The 20880-nt window shown below is 41.7% G+C and overlaps 1 protein-coding gene across 3 annotated transcripts in view; it reads right to left on the bottom strand.

Annotated features, from left to right (window-relative positions):
• LMBR1 (limb development membrane protein 1) overlaps positions 1-20880 on the bottom strand; it is a 146923-nt gene that overhangs the window by 33096 nt on the left and 92947 nt on the right. For all 3 annotated transcript variants that reach the window (XM_040984373.1, XM_040984374.1, XM_040984375.1), the window contains 2 exons: positions 14947-15019; positions 76-156 (listed from right to left, as the gene is read on the bottom strand). In XM_040984373.1, the coding sequence (XP_040840307.1) occupies positions 76-156; positions 14947-15019 (154 nt within the window). The remainder of the gene's footprint in view (positions 1-75; positions 157-14946; positions 15020-20880) is intronic.

Raw genomic sequence — 20880 nt, 5'->3', positions numbered from 1 at the left:
ACAAATTTTCTAATATTTCATACACTAAAGTCCTTAATAACATATCATGCCCAACATATTAGAAAAAACACAAACCTAATTTTGTCTTAAGAGTCTTTACGTTTTCAAGTTCTTGTTCCAATTCCATCATGTTGCATTCCACTGATGATGACAGTCCTTCAAAGCAAAAATATTCAGAAATGTAACAGAAGCACACAGAACATGAAGTCCTTTATCCAAAATGTAAAATGATAGATTCCTGATAATTAGGAATAAAAGCAAATGTTGTCATGATTCACAGAAAATAAGTTCTACATCTTTCACCACTTAAAACATCTAAATGCTGCTTTTCCTAGAAAATTTCTTACCTTGGGGAAAAAAAAAATCTTGTCTGACCTAACCTTTTCTTAACAAGGCACGATGTGTGTACTGTAGAATGCGAAAAAAAATTCAGACCACCTGTTTTCCATCCCATGTCCCTAAAGGGACAAGCATGAGTGGCATGGCTGCTGCTTGCGTATGTTTCTTCATAGTGGCATGCAGGTTCACACATACAGCCCTACTACACACATGGTTTTATCACATATTTTATATGATTAGGATAAAACGACACCCTTCTATGAAGAGCTTTCTTTATTTAAATGATGAGAGAGTGGTTCATTCCATCCACTGGTTCCTTCCCCAAATGGCCACAACAACCAGGGCTGGATGGACTGAAGCCTGGAGCCAGGGACTACATCTTCCCATCGCCACACCACCAGCCCCCAGCCACATTTCTTGCTTTCTTTCTCAGTGGGACATTCAAGTTAACAGTGCCAACTTCTTAATAGCTGAAAAGCAATGATTCCACAGTACAGACATAGCACAATTTGATTCAGAATTACTCCACTTATATTCAGGTTTTCCTTAAATTTTTTGTTTTTGTTACAGCGTTAAAGCAGCAAAAACACAAACCCTCTTTATGCACATCTAGTACTATTCATTCTGTAAGATTCCCAAAACTCAGAATGCTGAGTCAAGTCAATGATTGAGCATTTTCAGTTTTGAGATATTAAAAGGTTCCTTATCAAAGCTTTTGCAAGCTGTGTTAATAATAACGGACATTTCCATAAGCAGCTTTTTCTTTAAAAATCTTATTTGAAAGGAAGAGAGAGAGAGAGAGAGAGAAATCTTCTATTTTTTTATCTGCTGGTTTACTTCCCAAACAGCAAGTCTAGGCAAGAGTGAAACCATAATTCAGAAGAGCGGTAGTGATCCCGGACGGGTGGCTGGGGCCCAAACCCCTGACTGGTTTTTGGTTTCCTCTCCAGTGCGTTAGCAGGAGACCAGAAAGGAGGCAGAGCAAGCTGAGACTCAAACCAGCACCTCCACATGGGATGCTGGCACCACCGTAGGTGGCTTAACCCAGTCCCCCACAATGCCAGCCCCCATCAACAGCTTTTCAAGGACCCTAGTTTTTCCCTATCTTCCTTTGCACTCAATGTTAGAACCCTTGGATTTTCACCAATGTGATGGGAAGAATGTTTCTGTTCCAGTACACGCATTTCCCTTGAAGTCACTGATCGTATTTTCTCATACTTATTCATCACATGGATTTCTCTCTCCATATTTTCTGTTTGTCCAATGGTCTATTTACACTTACTCCATATTGTGTTCCATCTGTTAAAACCGGAAATAAATTAAATCCCCAATGTGACTATTTTGATTAGGTTCTCCTGGTGTCTGCTTGCCTGTTTGTGCGTTGTTCTTCTGATGATGATGCCACATCCCCCTTAAGAACTGTATCTTTCTATCATAACAGTCCTCACTGCTGTAAATGCTTTTCAATTTCAATTGTTCTGTGAACTTTAAATTTTACTTTCATTTGGATTTTAATGATCTTGCTTCCTTAAACATCCCTATCCCTCTCACACAGCTGAATCTTATTTGAGATTTAACCTCTATCAGTCAGTTCACTGGTTATAAGAAACTGAAAATGACCCATTAGTTTAAAAAAAAAAAATCAGCAACCGGCAACCAGCAAGAAACTTTCAGTAAAGTAAGCAGAGGTGTAACAGGGTAGCTGGGAAGTCCAGACGGCAGCAACAGAAGGATATTCTCATGTTTTAAGAGTTGGGACAAATCAGTCTCAACTATTTTCAGTTTTTCTGTTGTTATGATCAAGAATGAAATTAAGGTGTTTGCCCCAGCACTTGGGACATCTATCCCATCCTGAAGGGTCTACAGTCAAGTGTGGCTCCACTCCTGATCCAGCGTCTTGTTGATGTGTCCACATTGAAGGGTCTACGGTCAAGTGTGGCTCCACTCCTGATCCAGTGTCTTGTTGATGTGTTCACATTGAAGGGTCTACGGTCAAGTGTGGCTCCACTCCTGATCCAGCGTCTTGTTGATGTGTCCACATTGAAGGGTCTACAGTCAAGTGTGGCTCCACTCCTGATCCAGCGTCTTGTTGATGTGTCCACATTGAAGGGTCTACAGTCAAGTGTGGCTCCACTCCTGATCCAGCGTCTTGTTGATGTGTCCACATTGAAGGGTCTACAGTCAAGTATGGCTCCACTCCTGATCCAGCGCCTTGTTGAGTACTGGGCTGAGTACTGGCGGCCCTGCCACCTCTGTAAGACCAGCAGCTTATTTCACTGAGCATAATAGTCTCAGAATCATTTTGAACTAAATCATTTTTTTTAAGTATTTATTTTTTATTTTGATTTTGATTGGAAGGACAGCCAGTTGGATTTACAGAGAGGAGAGACAAACAGAAGGATTTTTCATCCACTGGTTTATTCTCCAAATGGCCACAACAGCTAGAATTGAGCTGACCAGGAGCCAGGAGCTTTTTCTTCCCACATGGGTGCAGGGTCTCAAGCTTTGGGCCATCCTCGACTGCGTTCCCAGGCCACAGGCAGGGAGCTGGGTAGGAAGTAGAGCAGCTAGGATACAAACCAATGCCTAGACACGAGACAGCTGAAGAGTACCCTCTAAAAATTTTAAGGTTTATAGCAGCCGGTTGTATATATACTAAAATTGCGATGTCAATGAAGTAGTCACAGGATATGGTTAAGAACTTGCATTTTCTAACATATTGGTCACTCAATACCATGTTAATTAACTTCATGATGTTGTAAATTTCCATGTTTCTTCCTGTTGATGAAGTAGTGTAGTGGCTTTTCATTGGAGGGGATGAGATTCTGCCATTCTGCCAGCTCTTCTTTCAGACCAAGGATGGTCTCCCAATGAAACTGTTGAATTTATCTGGACAATAAGATGCTGGACTCTCTGCATGGTCCATGGCCGCAATGAAGCAATCATGGCTGGTTATGAACTGTACTACTGTAACAATATAGAGGAATTCAACATGGCTGGAGGACTTGGGGATGGGTTGGGGGAAACCCAGAGCCTATGAAACTGTGTCATAAAATGAAATAATAATAATAATAAAAGATATCATGCTACTTGGATCTACCAGATCATACACCAGTTTTATAAAGAGTATTAGTTTCCTTTAACTGCTATAACAAGTTATCATAAATTTTTGTCCAAAACATTCCACAAGTTTGTCTTACAGCAGTCCTAAAAAAAAAAAATCAACAGTGTCAGCAAGAGATTCCAGGGAAGAAATCCATTTCCTTGTCTTTCTGGTTCCTAGAGGTCATCTACATTCCTTGACTCATGGTCCCTCCTTCAAATTATTCCCTTAAAATTATTCCAAGCTCTGTTTCCAAGATCACATTTTCTCTGGTCTTTCTATCACATTCTTTTACTGAACTCACCACATGAGTCAAGAAAATCTTGAGATCTTTCCTTGCACTGGCAGAGCCCATTTGCCACTTGATACATTCACGAGTTCTGAGGATTGGGGAATGATTATCTTTGGCAGTCCACTGCTCTGTGAACACACAAGAACTGTTTTCATTTCTTCTTTGTCTATTATATAGAGTTTGCTTTTTCCCCTTTTGGTTCTAATTACGTCTCTTTGAATGCTATCACTTTTGGGGATTCTGTGTAAGTTCCTACTTTGTCTCTTCCACTAACTTTTAAAGTTGGAACTACCTATTCTAGATACTCATCTGTCTTCTTCGGTCGTGACTGAGTGGTCATTTTTTTCTCTCTGTTGCCAGTTCCCTTCATGCCTACTTCAGTCAGTCCCCTCAGACCATGACAAATCAGCTAGAAGGCTCAGTCATTTGAGTTCCTGGGAACTAGAGGCCGACTGGTCAGTAAAAAACTGTTCTGCAGAAAGGAGTCTCACCAGGGCTCTCAAGGAGCACCAGGCCGTTGTTTCTCAGACTGAAAGGAGGATTCAGCACAAAAAACATCAGCAGGATCAGCCAATCCTGGGAGCAAAGGGGAAAATGTGATCTTAAGGGAATTCTGAGGCCTCTCCTTGTAAGCCTCCTTCAGAAAAATCACAAAAATCCTAGTCTCATCTCAGATCTCCAGAAGTGAATTTCATAGTCTCTGCATCTCCTTTTTCCATCCATTGCTAAAGAGAGAGAAATTCAATGCTCTGTCTTGTAGAACCTACGATCTCAAAGACACAAAGTTATTTAGTATTTCCAGAGCTCATTAGTTTAACCATTTTATTTGTTAATATTTAATTGATATTTAAAGGAAGAGTGATGGTAAAGATAGTTCACAGTGTATCCCAAAGCTGCTAGCACTGACTGCAGACCCAGTTTTGAGTTTCTGGCAGCCAAGGCAAAGGGGTAAGCAATCAAGTTACAGAATGAATGGACCTTTCCATGTGATAAGATTTACAACGAGATGCCACAGCATTGTGAAGCTTTTTTCAAGTCTGAATCAAAGCTTAAACTCAAGAATAGCCTATGATATTTTTATTTCAATTCTTTATAAATTATATGTTATATATATGTAATTAACATTCACTTAACTTCTCTGTTCCATCAATTAGGAATATAATCCCAAATTACATTTAATCTCCACTACTTATAAAGAAATATTACTCCAGTAACCAGTACAAGACAAGAAAAATAATCTGATGAGTATTCAGAGTTTTCAAAGAGAAAGATACTGGACCAGACAGTAATGTCAGCTACTTTGAGGGTATGTCTACAAAGCTCAACACAAATGTCTAAACCCATGCATGAATTTTCAAAGAGAAACAATTAAGGTGGTATTTCTGAAATTCAGACTTTTACCTCCAAAGACAAAGCACTATGCACAAAATAGGTAATTAATAAGTATCAACTGATTTGCATATAAAAATCAAGAATGCATTCTTATTGACTTCAAATCATGTTTTTGGTAACAGGTTAGATTTATCTGGTGTTAACATGAACAGCAAGAAAATAACTATTCTTTGTTATATGATATATAAATATCGATGTGAGAAAAGTTTCTGGGACAGAGTATTTTCCTATAAATGGTCAGAAAGAAACAACAGCTTAATACTAAAATGAATTAAAGTTTCACCAAAAACACGTATTATCATTAATTTTAAAATGAATCTAAGACGTTCAGTGTCAGCATTGTCTAGTCCATAAGTCAAATTGGTAGACAAAACCTGTATAGACAAGTCAAAGAAAATAAAGAGGGATTCTCCAAGAAAACCACAAAGCAGCTCATTTAAGGTCAATTTAATGGTATTATTCTGTTTTTCTTCCAGGCCCGACATAAGATTTCACTACCTCAAAGGAAATTGTAAGAGTATCTATTTGCATTCCCCCTAGGTGATTGGCAGTTCAACACCAATTAGTTCAAAATTACACTGTTACTAGCATGCAATAAAAACAACACCTTTCATCTTTCTTACATAGGTAAGAATACCTCTAGAGCCAATAACTTTGATCAAGTAAGTATTTTTGATCCTGCCCCACCCGTCTCTTTGGATTCAGGAAAACTAATAGCTGAAGGCAACTTTTCCAGCTTTATTCTTAAACAGAAAAGCTAGTGTGGTGTTGAAAATATTTTGCTTCCAGGATAACAGAATTTCCCAAAGTCCGGTACTTCTTCAATAATTAAGCTGTGCTAATACCTTTCTTAACATGTAATATGGCCTCAGCTCATTACATAAGATAGTCTTTATATGTTAAAGCACAGAAATTAATTATTTAGTGTAAAAACATACAATTATATTCTAAAACTATACAATCTTCCAATTAAGTATGTAACCAATGCAAATAAGTTGATACAACATGATCCCCCTAATAACTAAATGTGCTTAACTTAATCTCATAATGAATACCAGAATACCTCTAATAAAAGCAGATCCTTATTTTCAACCTTTAAAATTTAGCATATAATCAAGAAAAGATCTAATATGAAAAACTTATCCAAGTAACTAAAAACCTGATTATGTGGGGCTGATGCTGTGGTATACAGTGCATTAAAGCAACTGCCTGCAGCAGCAGCATCTCCCACAGGTGCTGCACTTCCAATCCAGATCCTTGCTAATGTGCCTGGGGAGCCAGCAGAAGACGGCCCAAGTCCTCGGGCCCTGCACACACGTGGGAGACCCAGAAGAAGCTCCTGACTTCAACCTGGTTCAGTTTGAGCCAGCGTGGCCACTGGGGAGTGAACCAGCAGATGGAAGCTCTGTCTCTCCCTCTTTCTCTGTAATCCTGTCTTTCAGATAAATAAATCTTTAAAAAACTTAATTGTGCTTATTATTTTAAATTTGACAAATTACTTCTAATAACTTAGGGAATCAATCTTGTTGTTAACAGTCTAAGACCCTTAATAATTCATAGAGCAAACAATCTTTGTCACCCTAAGCAAATACCATTTACTGTAAACCACAGTCATAAGCTGACAATGCAAACCTCAGGAAGATGAAGCCTTCGAATCTCGAATGGATCTATTTTGGCATGAGCAAACACAGAGCCTACCCACCCAGAAATTCCATTTCTCTGCCTATCCTATTTGCAACGCTAATATTTATTAAAATAAGCTTCAATTTATTTCTGACATATCCATTTTAAATATGTCTGTGGACCCAGTAATGTAAGACTTCTAATATCCAACACAAAAAATGTGAAAATGTAAATACATTTCATCATTCTTGACAGCAAGAAAGAAGAATATTTAAAAATCAGCTCGAGGGACATAATACAGTACTATACAAAATAACATTTTGGCTCTTTTCTACTTTTGGTAAAAGCTATTGGTAAGTCTTTTCTATTTTTTAATTTGTTTAACTTGAAAATCAGAGACACAGAGAGACACAAAGAGCTCTTCCCTCCACTGGTTCACCTCCCAGACGCCCACAGCTGCCCAGAAGAAGCAATACCAAAGCCAGCACTCAGTCTATCCAGACCTTCCGCAGGACCACCATCCACTGCCTCCAGAATATTCAGTTTATTTGAAATGCAGAGTGACAGTAAGAGATTTTCCACCCAAAGATTTACTCCCCAAATCTCTACAACAGCCAGAAACTCAATCTGGTCTATCACATGAATGGGAGGGGCTTACACACTTGAGCCACCACCTGCTGCCTTCCCCTGACACCAATATAGGATGTAGGCTTTCGCCAGCAGCATCCTAACTGCTACATTAAAATGCCCACCCCAAGGTCATCATTGTTTAAAACATCCTAGCTATCTATGCTACGACCAGGAACTCCACCATCCATATAAACTACATTTGAAAAACTTGTTGCCATATATTAGATATATTTCCTATTAGACAAATTTAGATATTATTACTATTTCTTAGAGATAGGCAGAACTCCTATCAACCGGTTCGTTCCCAAGAAGCCTGCAATGGCTGGGGATTGGCAAGGCCAGAAAGGTCCACCACGTGGGTGGCAGGAAGCCAACTAGCTGTGCCATCACCCGTTGCCTAACAAGCCTTACATTAGCAGGAAGCTGGAGCTGGCAGCAAAGATGAGATCTTGACCCATCCATGCACTCTGATACAGGATGCCAGCAGCCCAAAAGCTGGCCAGAGGCTTCCCTCTCTAAGTCATATCTGTATAGTTTCCATATATATGAAATAATTTCTGTATATAATAGACTCATTGTTGAGTTTCCTATTGCAAAGCACTCCTCATCTAGTGCTACTGCGTTACTTGTTACCTCTTGCAGTCACCTCATTTCACTTTGCAACAACTAACTTGTTTGGGCTACATTTTACCCTCACTAAAGTGATTAACGTGCTCAAGAACCTGAATAAACCGTAACAAGGCATGTATCACTCTTTCAGACCCTGAGACATGAATATTTTGGTAGATACTTGGTCACTTTCAAGCTGTCTCAATAACCCCAGACATTTCTCATGACCCAGAGCAAATAGTGTTCTTAGAACTGCTGGGGCCTGGCGCAGCAGCCTAGTGGCGAAGGTCCTCGCATCGCACACACCGGGATCCCATAGGGCCTCAGTTCGTGTCCTGGATGCTCCAATTATCTTTCAGCTCCCTGCTTGTGGTCTGGAAAAGCAGTTGAGGATGGCCCAAAGCCTTAGGACCCTGCACCTGTGGGGGAGACCCAGAAGGTCCAGGCTCCTGGTTTCAGACTGGCTCAGCTCCTCCGTTGCAGCCATCTGGGGAGTGAACCAACAGATGGAAGATCTTCCTCTCTCTGTCTCTCCTCCTCTCTGTATATCTGCCTTTCCAATAAAAATAAATAAATCTTAAAAACCTAGAATGCCTAGACAAACAAGAATATAAGAAAACAAGATATAATCTGGTGAAATGTTTGTGTATCATTAAGCATATTATATAAAAGGCATCAGATAAGCAATGACCAAATTAGCAAATCATGCTGCCAAACAGTAAGGGGAAATGTTTCCAACAGGATGCTCTCACCCAAAATCAACTATAAATGCCATCCTAAACCTTGGTGTATTCAAAGAATTCCCTGGCTAATTCGACTTACTTAGAAACAGCTAAGTGTCAAGAACTGGCGAACACTCTCAGTGTTTGAGACATCATTACCATGAAAAGGTTATCTAATGAATATCATGCTTTTCAAAATCCCTTCATTTTTCCTAAGATCAGGGTGTTGCAACCCGTTTCTTGGCAAAGATGAAGCAACTACATAAAAAAATAGTCAATATAATCTTCCAAGAAAGGGGCTTTTAGAATTGGGACTGTCACGATGGTGTAGCAAGCTGAACTTCCATCTGCAGCACCAGCACGCCATAAGGATGCCTGTTCAAGTCCCAGTGGCTCCACTTCCGATCCAGCTCCCTGCTAATGGTCTAGGAAGGCAGCAGAGGATGGCCAGGTTTCGTGGGCCTGGGAACCCACACGGGAGACCCAGAAGAAGCTCCTGGCTCCTGGCTTTGGACCGGTCTGCCTTTGGATGTTGAGGCCATGAAGGGAGTGAACCAGTAGATGGATCTTTGTCTCTCATTCTCTCTGTAACTCTTACCTTTCCATTAAGAAAAGCTTTTTTTTTTAAGTCACAAAAAAGATTAAAATTGTCAGAAAGTAAATCTCACAAAAAGTGAATATATTAACATTTTCATCATGAAGATGAAAATACAGTCTAGCAAAACCGTATTATTAAGTTCAAAGGCCACGACATTTTTAAATAAATTACATTAAAATAATCATGGAGGTTTTGAACTTAAGACAACAAAAAATAATTTCTATTCATTATGCTACTTCTAAAGTTACCCAGTACACCCATAGGCTATGCACACACGAGAGCTAATTATTTCAATTAATGCTGCTACATTACTTAAACATGTTAATGATATATGTATCCCCCTTCACGCTGGAAAGGAATTATAAAAGATTTTCTACCACAATTAATATAATGGGACTTTCTGTTGGCCTATTCTTTAAGGGTCTTGGAGCCGAAACGGTTCTTGATTGCTCTCATTTCATGCCATAATAGCAGGGGGCAATCAGCGTATTTCTGCTTATTCACTAACACCCGTGCACGGGGCCCGCCTGCCTCCTAAACCTGGCTTACCTTTAGCAATACCCACAGTAGGTTACTGGGTTTTTTACTCTCTTATTGGGTTTTTATCATATCACTAAATTTTACTTCCCTTTCTCTGCTTCTATGGTAAAATAAGACTATCATTTGCATGCACTCCTTATTTGCAGGATAATACTTAACCTGTGCTCGCCACATGTCTAGCAGGATTAAGGAGACAGAAAGGAGGAAGGACACTGGCAAAAGCGCCTGTCTGTCTGGAGTCTCTGCTCCAGTTCAGGCACAGGCAAGACACAAGAAGTCAGTTACTATGTTAGAGTGACAAGTGCTACAGGAAAAAAGAAAATAGGAAAGAGCAGCAGTGCATTTTGGTAAACATTTGACGAACAATAGCAATATTACCAATAGTATAACTTCCAGGAGCCTTAAACCAAAGCACTATCAAGTGTCAATAAGAACACTCAAGAAGTCAGTCAGGCATTTCATCTTAAAGGCACCCTGATATTCCTTTTTTTTTTTCTAAGATTTCTTTTTATTGGAAACTCAGATATACAGAGAGGAGGAGAGACAGAGAGGAAGATCTTCCGTCTGATGATTCACTCCCCAAGTGAGCGCAATGGCCGGTGCTGTGCCGATCCAAAGCCAGGAGCCAGGAACTTGCTCCAGGTCTCCCATGTGGGTGCAGGGTCCCAAGGCTTTGGGCCGTCCTTGACTGCTTTCCCAGGCCACAGGCAGGGAGATGGATGGGAAGCGGAGCAGCTGGGATTAGAACAAGCGCCCATATGGGATCCCGGGCGTGTTCGAGGCAAGGACCTTAGTTGCTAGGCCACTGTGCCGGGGCCCCGTACTGGTATTTCTTAACTAGGCATGGCAATTCTACTACAGTAATGCAGTAATTACCACAATACATCATATTACCTTCCAGAAAAAAAAATATTATTCCCTTAGTAAATTATTTTTTGACACTTGTTAAATAAAGTGCTTTTTCAGATAACTGTAGAGCTGAGCTCAGAGGGAACTAGGCAGAGTTCCCGAAGATTCCTGTGCTGTGCCTCACTCAGCCCAGCACGGGCCAAGAGCACATTCACTACGCCATTAGCAAAGCGCCACCAATACCTGCCGCCAGTTAGCACTGTAATTCAGTTATACTGTCATTATTCTACCAATATTTTTTAACAATTACATTAAAAAAGAAAAATAAAAAATCTACTTTGTTTTATTTAAAGTATAAAATAGCAGTTTCAAAAATATATCTGACATAGATTTGGATTAAATAAAATTCACAAGGATAGCTTCTTACTAACTTCCATGCTTTCCCTAAAAAATCATGAAATACTGTTTTATTTCATTTCTTCCCTTTGCAAGTGTTGATAAACATACTCTAATAAAATGTACAATTCTCAGTCACTATTAGTCAAAATGTACGTTTTGCCGCAGAACTCTTTATGCTACAAACATAAATCACTTAGCTTATTATTTCCCATCTGAAATAGTCCCCAGTGGCCGAGCAGCCATGAACAGCAAACTCATACTAACTGTCCTAACAGCATCAAAAAGTTTCACTGAAAAGATCTTACAGACTGTTCTACTAAACAGAGCAGTCATGAAGAACGCGTAGCTAGAATGGACGCTGCTGGGCACCTGCAGCCCCTGCTGGAGTGTAGGTCTGAGTGCCGAGTCCTCAGCATCCTGTCGATGCTCCCGAGTCCCTGCCGCACAAGGAGACCTGCTTGGAGCTTGACTCCTGGCTCTGGTTGGTCTAGCCTTGGCTACTGAAGCCATCTGAGAAGTGAACAAGTGGATACAAGATCTCTCTCTCTCTCTCTCTCTCTCTCTCTCTCTCTCTCTCTGTCTCTCTATCTCTCCCTCCCCTGTCACTTTGCCTTTCAAGTAAGCAAATCAATACATCTTAAGAGAATATGGTCTATTCTCTTCTAAGAAGTGAACAGATGGAAGATCCTTCTCCTTCCTCCCTCTCTCCCTGTCACTCATAAAATTAGCTAATGCTAAGTATAATTTGATTTTATACTGTTTTGATGGGCCATATTCTCTTTTTCAAAAGATTTATTTATTTGCTTATTTGACAGGCATATCATTAATCTTCTCCAGAGCCAAACCATTTCTTCTCTATAACATTTCTAAGCTATTTGGTATTTTTTATTTATTTTAGCTTGATTCCCTCTCATAATAAGCTAAGCCTTCGAGCAAACATTTCCTTTGTAACTTCTTCACACCGGAAGCCGTCTGTGAAGCTGCAGATTCGTAGGAGTTACAGGTGCTGGAGGGGTATTTAGTCTCTACTGTGTAAGAAGAATGTGTGTAGTGACTACATTTATTTTTGCTTTATTTTATTTAGACTTAACCCAAAATCTTTTAAATGTTACTTATCTATTTGAGAAGCAGATGTGGAGGGCTTCCCGTTTACTCGCTGGCTCCTCAATGCCTTCAACAGCCCGGGTTGAAGCCGGGAGCCCGAAATCCACCTCGGTGCTCTGAGGGATGACTGGAGCCCAAGCACCTGCACCGGCACTGCTGCCTCCTAGACTGGCATGAGCAGGAAGCTGGAGTCTGGAGACAGAGCTGATACCAAGCCAGGCGCTAATGCCGGCTTCTTGGTATCTTCAGCAAGTCTTGACTGTTGGAATAAATGCTCATTCCTTAACTCGAAGTCTTTAATCTGTGGAGCTCTCTACCTTTGCTGATCTCGGTTTCCTTATTTGAAGACAGAAGCAGCAGACACCTCAGACTGAGACGTACCCCGCACTGCAGGGGGCGACCTCACATCCATTCCCAACAACTCAGGCAAGGCTACACAGCACAATCACTGAAATCAGGCAAACTTCTTACAGTACCTACTGCTGTAACAAGCTGAATAAAGCTAACACTGACTACAGCTTACAACTCCGAGGGTAACAAGCTCAAATGTTAACATAGCTAAGGAAAATTTAAACAAGAAAGCAGTTGCAGTATAACATTTCTCTATCAAAGCATATAATTCTCTAGAACACAGATTGAAATTCCTTGATCTAAGAATAAAAGATTAGATATCATGAATGGTTTTGGATTGATGAATGAAATTCACTATACGTAACTGAGAAAAACAGATGTAGTTCTATTTCTCTAAATTTTACATTTAAAGTAACCTTTCATTTCATATCTACTCTTTCTTTTTTTAAAAGATGTATTTCTATTCGAAAGTCGGATACACAGAGAGGAGAGAGAGAGATGACGATCTCCGGCAGGCAAGGTGAGGACTTTACCCATTAGGCTACTGCCCTGGGCCCCTCATATCCACTCTTAAAATAAGATTCTGAGATAGACTTAGCTATAATATCTGATCTTGGTTGGGAAGGATGGTCTTTCAACAAGTAGAGCCAACCAAGCACGGTAGCCTAGTGGCAAAGGTCCTCACCTTGCATGCACCAGGATCCCATATGGGTGTCAGTTCGTGTCCTGGATGCTCCAATTATCTTTCAGCTCCCTGCCTGTGGCCTGGGAAAGCAGTCAAGGATGGCCCAAAGCCTTGGGACCCTGAACCCGCGTGGGAGACCTAGGATAAATTCCTGGCTCCTGGTTTCAAATTGGCTCAGTTCCTCCGTTGCAGCCACCTGGGGAGTGAACCAGCAGATGGAAGATCTTTCTTTTCTTCTCTCCTCTTTTCTGTATATCTGACTTCCCAATAAAAATAAAGAATATACAAACAAATAAGTAAAAACTGTGTAAGAGAAAACAGTACAAGGTGCAAGTCACTTAAGCAAATCAGAGTGTTCTCCTAAACTATGCCACTGTCTATCAGTCATTCTCTTCTTCGTTGGTTCTGTATTTCAGGTAAAAAAAAAAAAAGATTAGTAGTTTAAAAATGAAGCTTGAAAGTCCCTGACATTGCTTACAAAGCTAGCAGATAATGTTTCCACTTTATCACAGAATTCCTCAACAACATTTTATGAAGAGAATCATGTTGTGCTTTAGTGTCACAAAACACACTACAAGGATGCTTCAATGAGATCGTGAAGGGACTAGTTACAGCCCGGAGTACTAAGACGCTGCCTGCAATGCTGCCATCCGTGAGTGCCACGTTTGAGTCCTGACTACTCCACCTCTGATCCAGATCCATGCTAATGCACCTGAGAAAGTAGTGGAAGACAAACCAGGTGACTGGCCCCTGTAACCCAGGGGAGACCAGATGGACTTCCTAGCTGCTGCCTTCAGTCTGGCCCAGCCCTAGCCTTTGCAACCATTTGAGGTGAACCACCAGATCAAAGGTTCTCTCTCTCTCTCCAGGTAAAAGTATTTATAAAGTTTCTTGAAGTGTACATCACCTCACTGTATAATTACATTTTCCACACTTTCTTGAGTACCTTTACTTTTTAACCTTAAATTAGACAGAAATGAGTTATGGATACTGTAGGCAATAGCACAACATGCCATTCTGCAACACCTTAGCAACCCGAGGTACTGGGCTCACCCAGCACCAGGCGCTGTGCACAGGGCTGTCCAGCCTGTAACACCTTAGCAACCCAGGTGCCATGCTCACCCAGCACCAGGCGCTGTGCACAGGGCTGTCCAGCCTGTAACACCTTAGCAACCCAGGTGCCATGCTCACCCAGCACCAGGCGCTGTGCACAGGGATGCCCAGCCTGTAACACCTTAGCAACCCAGGTGCCATGCTCACCCAGCACCAGGCGCTGTGCACAGGGATGCCCAGCCTGTAACACCTTAGCAACCCAGGTGCCATGCTCACCCAGCACCAGGCGCTGTGCACAGGGATGCCCAGCCTGTAACACCTTAGCAACCCAGGTGCCATGCTCACCCAGCACCAGGCGCTGTGCACAGGGATGCCCAGCCTGTAACACCTTAGTAACCCAGGTCCCATGCTCACCCAGCACCAGGCGCTGTGCTCAGGGCTGCTCAGCGGCCACTGCTGCACAGAGAAGTTGTCCTTGCTATGTTCAGCTCACTCACAGCGTTGTCTTCTACAAATTTCTATTCTCTACACAGATTCGCTTGTTACTCTTCATCTTTTGCAATAGCAAAAATCACTTAGAGGTTTGTTCTCAAATTATGTGACTTTTTAAAAATTAAGTAGTTCTCAGTCTTGTCAAAATATGCAGGACATACATACCATTGAGTCTTCTCTGGAGTGCTTCTTCCTCTAGGGTAATAATATAGATTTGTTCATCCAGGTCTTCCAGAATCTAATTTTGAAGATAAAACTAGTTACAAATGCAAAATTACAGAACTAATACCTATGCAATGTTTGCAGTAGTCTGTCTATTGTTTTGGATAATGTGCTAATCCAAATTACTATGAACCTAAAATAAAAATGCTCCCAGTAGTCTATTTATAAAATAAGCATAAGCATTTTAGTATGTAAACTGAACACATCAAAACCTGATTATCACAAAATCCACTTTTATTTAAACTGAATATTTTTAAAATTTAAGCAATGCTGCTCTTTTCTCAACTGCAAAAAAAAGTGTGAATTTGAAACAATCAAAAAGCTAAGTAAACACTGCTTAATGACAAGCCATGCATGTAGAGCTGGAAATAGATCACGCAGTCCTACAGTCGTTCTCTCATTATATTTACCCATATGTCCAAAACAAGAAATCAAGAGTACAAACTAATATGTAATATTTTCTATTTATATCATCTTTATATTCTAAAAGCAAGAGTACTGTTATTATCTAAATCAATCAGCACACAGAACCCTAAAGCGTGTATGCTTCCATAAGCCACTCCCCTCCAATTCCTACTGCAATACAGCAATACAGCAATACAGCAATGCCGGTCAACCACCAGCCAGAGACGTGCTCACTGCAACGTCATCTGCGCTGCCTTCAAACTGACAAAACCTAAGTTTGTTTTGATTCTACTTGAACACAGGTGTAACTCTGGAGAAAATCTGAAAGAAATCTAGTGCTGACATCAATGTCTTATCGTTCAAACCCAAATCATTTATTCATGAAAACAACAACGAATTGTGTGTAGTTGGCGGACTACACACGAGGATGACAAAACCAAATCTGTACATCCTGTCATAGGAAAAGAATTCTCAAATCATTTAATCCCTATCAGGCATCATATTTACACAGTTCATGTGAGGTTTATTTAAAGTAATCTAATAATTCCCAGCCTTTCAACAATATCCCTGGTTCCTGAGAGCTAACACTGAATTAATCACCAGATACACATACTCTCTACTCTTGGAAAACCTAAGCTTGGAAGAGGAAAGCAAATTAATTAATTCATAATAATAATAATAATAAACTGATAGTAAGTAAATACACAAAGAACAACTGTCCAATAAGGAATAAAGGGATGCAAAGAAGGGTGGAGGGGAGACCTAAACAGGCCAGCCAACGAGGGCTTTGTAAGGAAACCTCGGGCTGCACCAATCAAGTAAGAAGCTAAGACAGAACACACAGGTGCGTGGGCAGGAACACAGCCCTGCGGACCATGACACAGGGCGCCTTTCCATCCGCGCTGCTCAGCGCTTTCTACACTGTGGATCAGAATTGGCAGCTCTTACCTTTCTTAAGGCCCAACACGTGAAAAAGATCTTTATCTTATTGTGCACATTCTTGAACAATTACTTACCACCACATCAGTGCTAATGAGAGTAAGTGGCAATGAATGGCATACAGATACTTGTGTTAAGAGCCAGCAACCACCACCTTCCACCAAAGACAGACTGCCATCACTCCCATTTTACCTTTCAAGAAACAAGGGTTGGCAAGAAAAAATTTACATGCCCTCCAAGTCCATATTCACAACTCTTTTGGGCTAATGCAGACATAACTATGGGTAAAAACATAGTGCTGGATCTTAAAATGCTTACATTCTAACAGAAGAGATGAAGTGAATACAAAAATACTTGTAGTATTAAAATCGCTGTCAGTGGGTCAGTACTGTGGTGCAGGGGACGGAGCCGCTGCTTGCAATGTCAGGATCCCATACCACTCTGAGTTCAAATCTGCCTAAAACAATATATCTATAAACATGTACAAACTACTTACTCTAATCTATGGAATACTACACAGTCATAGTAAAGGAATGAAATCCTATCATATGGAAGAAAATGGTCCCAATTAGAGACCAATATGTTCAGTAAAATAAGCTAGTCTCTAAAAGACAAACATCATATATTCTAATATAAGGTACCCTTAATGTAAAATACAAAATAGACAAACCAGTATATACATATATTCTAATAAACTGTACATTGGAGTCTAGCACACCAGGAAACATTGCAATATACAGCTCTACTCCCAATGAAATATTATGATATTGCGACACTAGATTTTCTTTTTAATTTTCTTTTTGATGATGTTCACATAGTTGATTAGGATAGGGAGGGTTGAGGACCAGGGGAAAGTGGTGAGACTGTTGTTTCTTTTCCTTCCTCCTGTATCTGGAGTAAGGGAGAGACAAGGGGAGAAACCACACCCAGCCTCCCAAACACCTTAGTACCCGACGATGGGGAATGGCCACCGGATGTCATCCCAGGGTCCCCACTGCACAGCATGCTGCAAGGGTCTGATCTAGTGATTTCCAGTTTGACAGTTTTGAAATGCTGTCAAGCTTGCCGATACAAGAATGAGAAAATCTAAGGTTTATTGGCTGACGCTGTCCACCTCAGAGCCTCCATTCACCCAGATATTCGTAGCCACAGCTTGGCTGGGGTACTTGATCAATTTGTTCTGCCCTCCTTCCTCTGTCATGGTACCAGATGTCCTCTGCCGGTTCCAGTCTTCAGTAATGGAGGCGGCCCTGGTTTTAGACACACACACTCCATGGTCTGACCACAGATCCTATGATTCTCCCAATGGTTGGAGTTCTGAGTCCAAAGGTTCAGTCAGGGGTCTCCCTTAAGAAACTTCTTCTTAGGTGATCCCAAACTTGACTTTTGTGTGTGCTTGTCAGTACAGGGTCTGGCTCTGTCCATCACTCAAATCAGCCATGCACACACAGGTAGTTGCAATTACTGGGTCAGTTCTGTCTCCAGCCCTGTCTCTTAAGTAAATCAATGGAGGATGCAGCCCAGTCCAACCCGGCCCATCACACACTCAGCCCTCATATACACTAGTGGGAGCCGCAGCCTAGTCAGAAAGACCCCTAATAACCCCCACTAGGCCCGCCCTAGCCCTGGTTCCCATGTTTGTCAGTATATGCAGATTGGTCCCATTCCAGTCCGTCCCACATCCCATTTAGCTCTTATATGTGCCAATGAGTATTGAAGCTGAACCCAACCAACCCCACTATCCAGCCCTCAGTCATACCAGTGAGTGCCACCACCTTTATAATCAGGCCTGCCCCCGAGCCCTGGTCCTCATGCTCACTAGTGGGAGTTACAGCCCATCAGAGAGGTGCCCACAGTTTCCCTACTGGGTCCACTCCCAATCCTGGATCTTACACTTCCCAGGTGGTTCTGTAGTCTAGCATGACAGGATTTGCAACAAGTCCCAACACTTGCCAGTTGATGCTGTGGCAAAGCCCAGTCAACCTGCACTTACTCTGGCTTATGCATGAACAGGTGGGCACGCTCAGTTGGCCCAGCCTGGCTCTCCCTTTAACCCACTTCACAAGCAGGCCAGCAGGTGTTGTAATCCTGCAAGGCCTGGTCTACCCCCGGTCCCAGTTCTCATGCTCACCAGTGGAAGCAGTGGCCCAGCAGGCAAACCCGCACTGTGTCCCTACTGGGCTTGTACCCCTCCCCCGCCCTGGGTCTCACATGTGCCCAGTAGAGCATGGCCTCCCTCCCCTAGACATTTGCTGGCAGATACTGTAGCCTCCCAGGTCTGGCTTGCCACCAGTTCTAGTTCATGCTGGTGGGTGCTGCAATCTAGTCCATCATAGCCTGCCCCTAGTTCCAGCCTAGCTGGTGTTCTAGCCCTATACTTTGTCCTGGTTCTCAAATCTGTCAGTAGGTGTTATGAACTAGCCCAATCTGGTCTACCTCCAGACCTAAACCATACATATGCTGGTAGGTTTGGTAACCTGGCCTGGTCCGGGCTGTTCCCAGCCTTGGTTCTTGCGTTCACCTACAGGGACTGCATCCTGACCAAGGAGTTCCCAAGCTCTTCTATCAGGTTTCCTCACAGTGACAGATCTTGCGCACACTGGTGGGTCCTCGACCCAGCCTGTCTTAGTCCATGTCGTATCCTGGCAGGAACTGTGGTCACGTCCAACAGGCCCACATCCATTCTGGTTTTTACTGTTGGGTGCTACAGTCCAGCCACACTTGGTCCACACCCTGACAGCTCTCACATGGTTCAGTGGGTACCAAGACATAGCCCAGGCCACTATACACCCACCCTGACTCTCATAATCACCAGTGGGTGCTGGACTCCTAGCCCGGTCCAGCACACCACAGACCCAGTCCATACCCATGATGAGGGACACCATAGCCATGTCCGACCCAGATCATCGCCGCCATTTTGGCTCTTGCACTTACTAGTAGGAATTATAACCCAGGCAGGGTGTCCTCTTAGCTCCCCAACCAGGTCTGTTTCCAACCACAGACCCTGCATGTGCCAGTGGTTGTTCTGACCCAACCCTATTTATTTATTTATTTTTTTTTTTTATTTTATTTTATTTTTTTTTTTTTTTATTGTTCCTTACACTGTATTATGTAGTACAGTTTTATAGGCGCTGGGGATCCCCCCCACCCCTCCCATACCCCTCCCCCCATGGTGGATTCCTCCACCTTGTTGCATAACCATAGTTCAAGTTCAGTTGAGATTCATTACTTGCAAACACATGCCTAGCATAAAGTTCAGCGTCTTATTGTCCAGATAAGTTCAGTGGCCTCTTGGGGAGACCTTCTATGGTCTGAAGATAGGTCTAACAGAGTAAAGATCCGGTCAGTTAAAAGCCCCAACAAGGCCTCAGTATCAATATACAACATTATGGAATTAATTGACATAGTAATGGGTAGACAATATGTTAAAAATAATGCAAGTTCCATTCTTCGAAACATCTGGGTTGAGACAGTATCAATGACAGGTTCAAAAAATAACCAACAATCAAACAAAAAATTACAGGTTAAATCAAGGCAAACATGTGGTATCTAATCTTTTGGGATTCACTCATTTCCCTTAGCATTATAGTTTCCAGTTGTGCCCATTTAGCCACAAAGAACTGCATTTTGTTTTTTTTAATAGCTGAGTAGTATTCCATGGAGTAGATGAACCAAAGCTTTCTTATCCAATCTTCTGCTGATGGGCATTTCGGTTGCTTCCATGTTTTTGCAATTACTGATTGTGCTGCAATGAACATAGGGATGCATGTTGGTTTGTCGTAAAACAGGTGTTTTGGATATATTCCTAGGAGTGCTATTGCTGGGTCATATGGTATGCAGATTTTGAGTTGTTTGAGTGTTCTCCAGACTGATTTCCATAAAGGCTGTACCAATTTGCAGCTCCACCAGCAGTGGAGTAGGGTTCCCTTTTCCCCGCATCCTCGCCAGCAAGCGTCGTTGGTGTTCTTGTTTATGTGGGCCAATCTTACTGGTGTTAGGTGGTACCTCATCGATGTTTTAATTTGGATTTCCCTTATTGCTAGGGAGCTGGAACATTTTTTCATATGTTTGTTTGCCATTTGGACTTGTTCCTTTGTGAAATGTTTGCCCATTTCCCGTGCCCATTTCTTGAGTGTTTTGTTTGTTTTGGTTTTTTGGTTGTTTTGAAGTTCTTTGCATATCCTGGAAATTAGCCCCCTATCGCCTATATCGTGTGCAAAGATCTTCTCCCACTCTGTGGGTTGCTTTTTTACTTTGTTGATTGTTTCCCTTGCTGTACAGAAGCTTCTTAGTTTGATGAGGTCCCATTTGTTTATTCTGTTCTCAACTGCTATTGCTTTTGGTGTCCTTCTTAGAAAGTCGGAACCTACTCCTAGGTCTTGCAGGGTATTTCCTACATTTTCCTGCAAGAGTTTGAAGGTTTCTGGATGTAGGTTTAGGTCTTTTATCCATGTAGATTGGATCTTAGTGTATGGTGATAGATGTGGGTCTATCTTTTTGTTTCTACAGGCTATCAGCCAGTTGTCCCAACAA

This window comes from Ochotona curzoniae, unplaced genomic scaffold (genome assembly GCF_017591425.1).
Source record: "Ochotona curzoniae isolate NIBS_2020 unplaced genomic scaffold, NIBS_Ocur_1.0 contig_4105, whole genome shotgun sequence".
In the NCBI taxonomy this organism is placed as follows: Eukaryota; Metazoa; Chordata; class Mammalia; order Lagomorpha; family Ochotonidae; genus Ochotona; species Ochotona curzoniae.
This window is presented reverse-complemented; position numbering and strand designations above follow the sequence as displayed.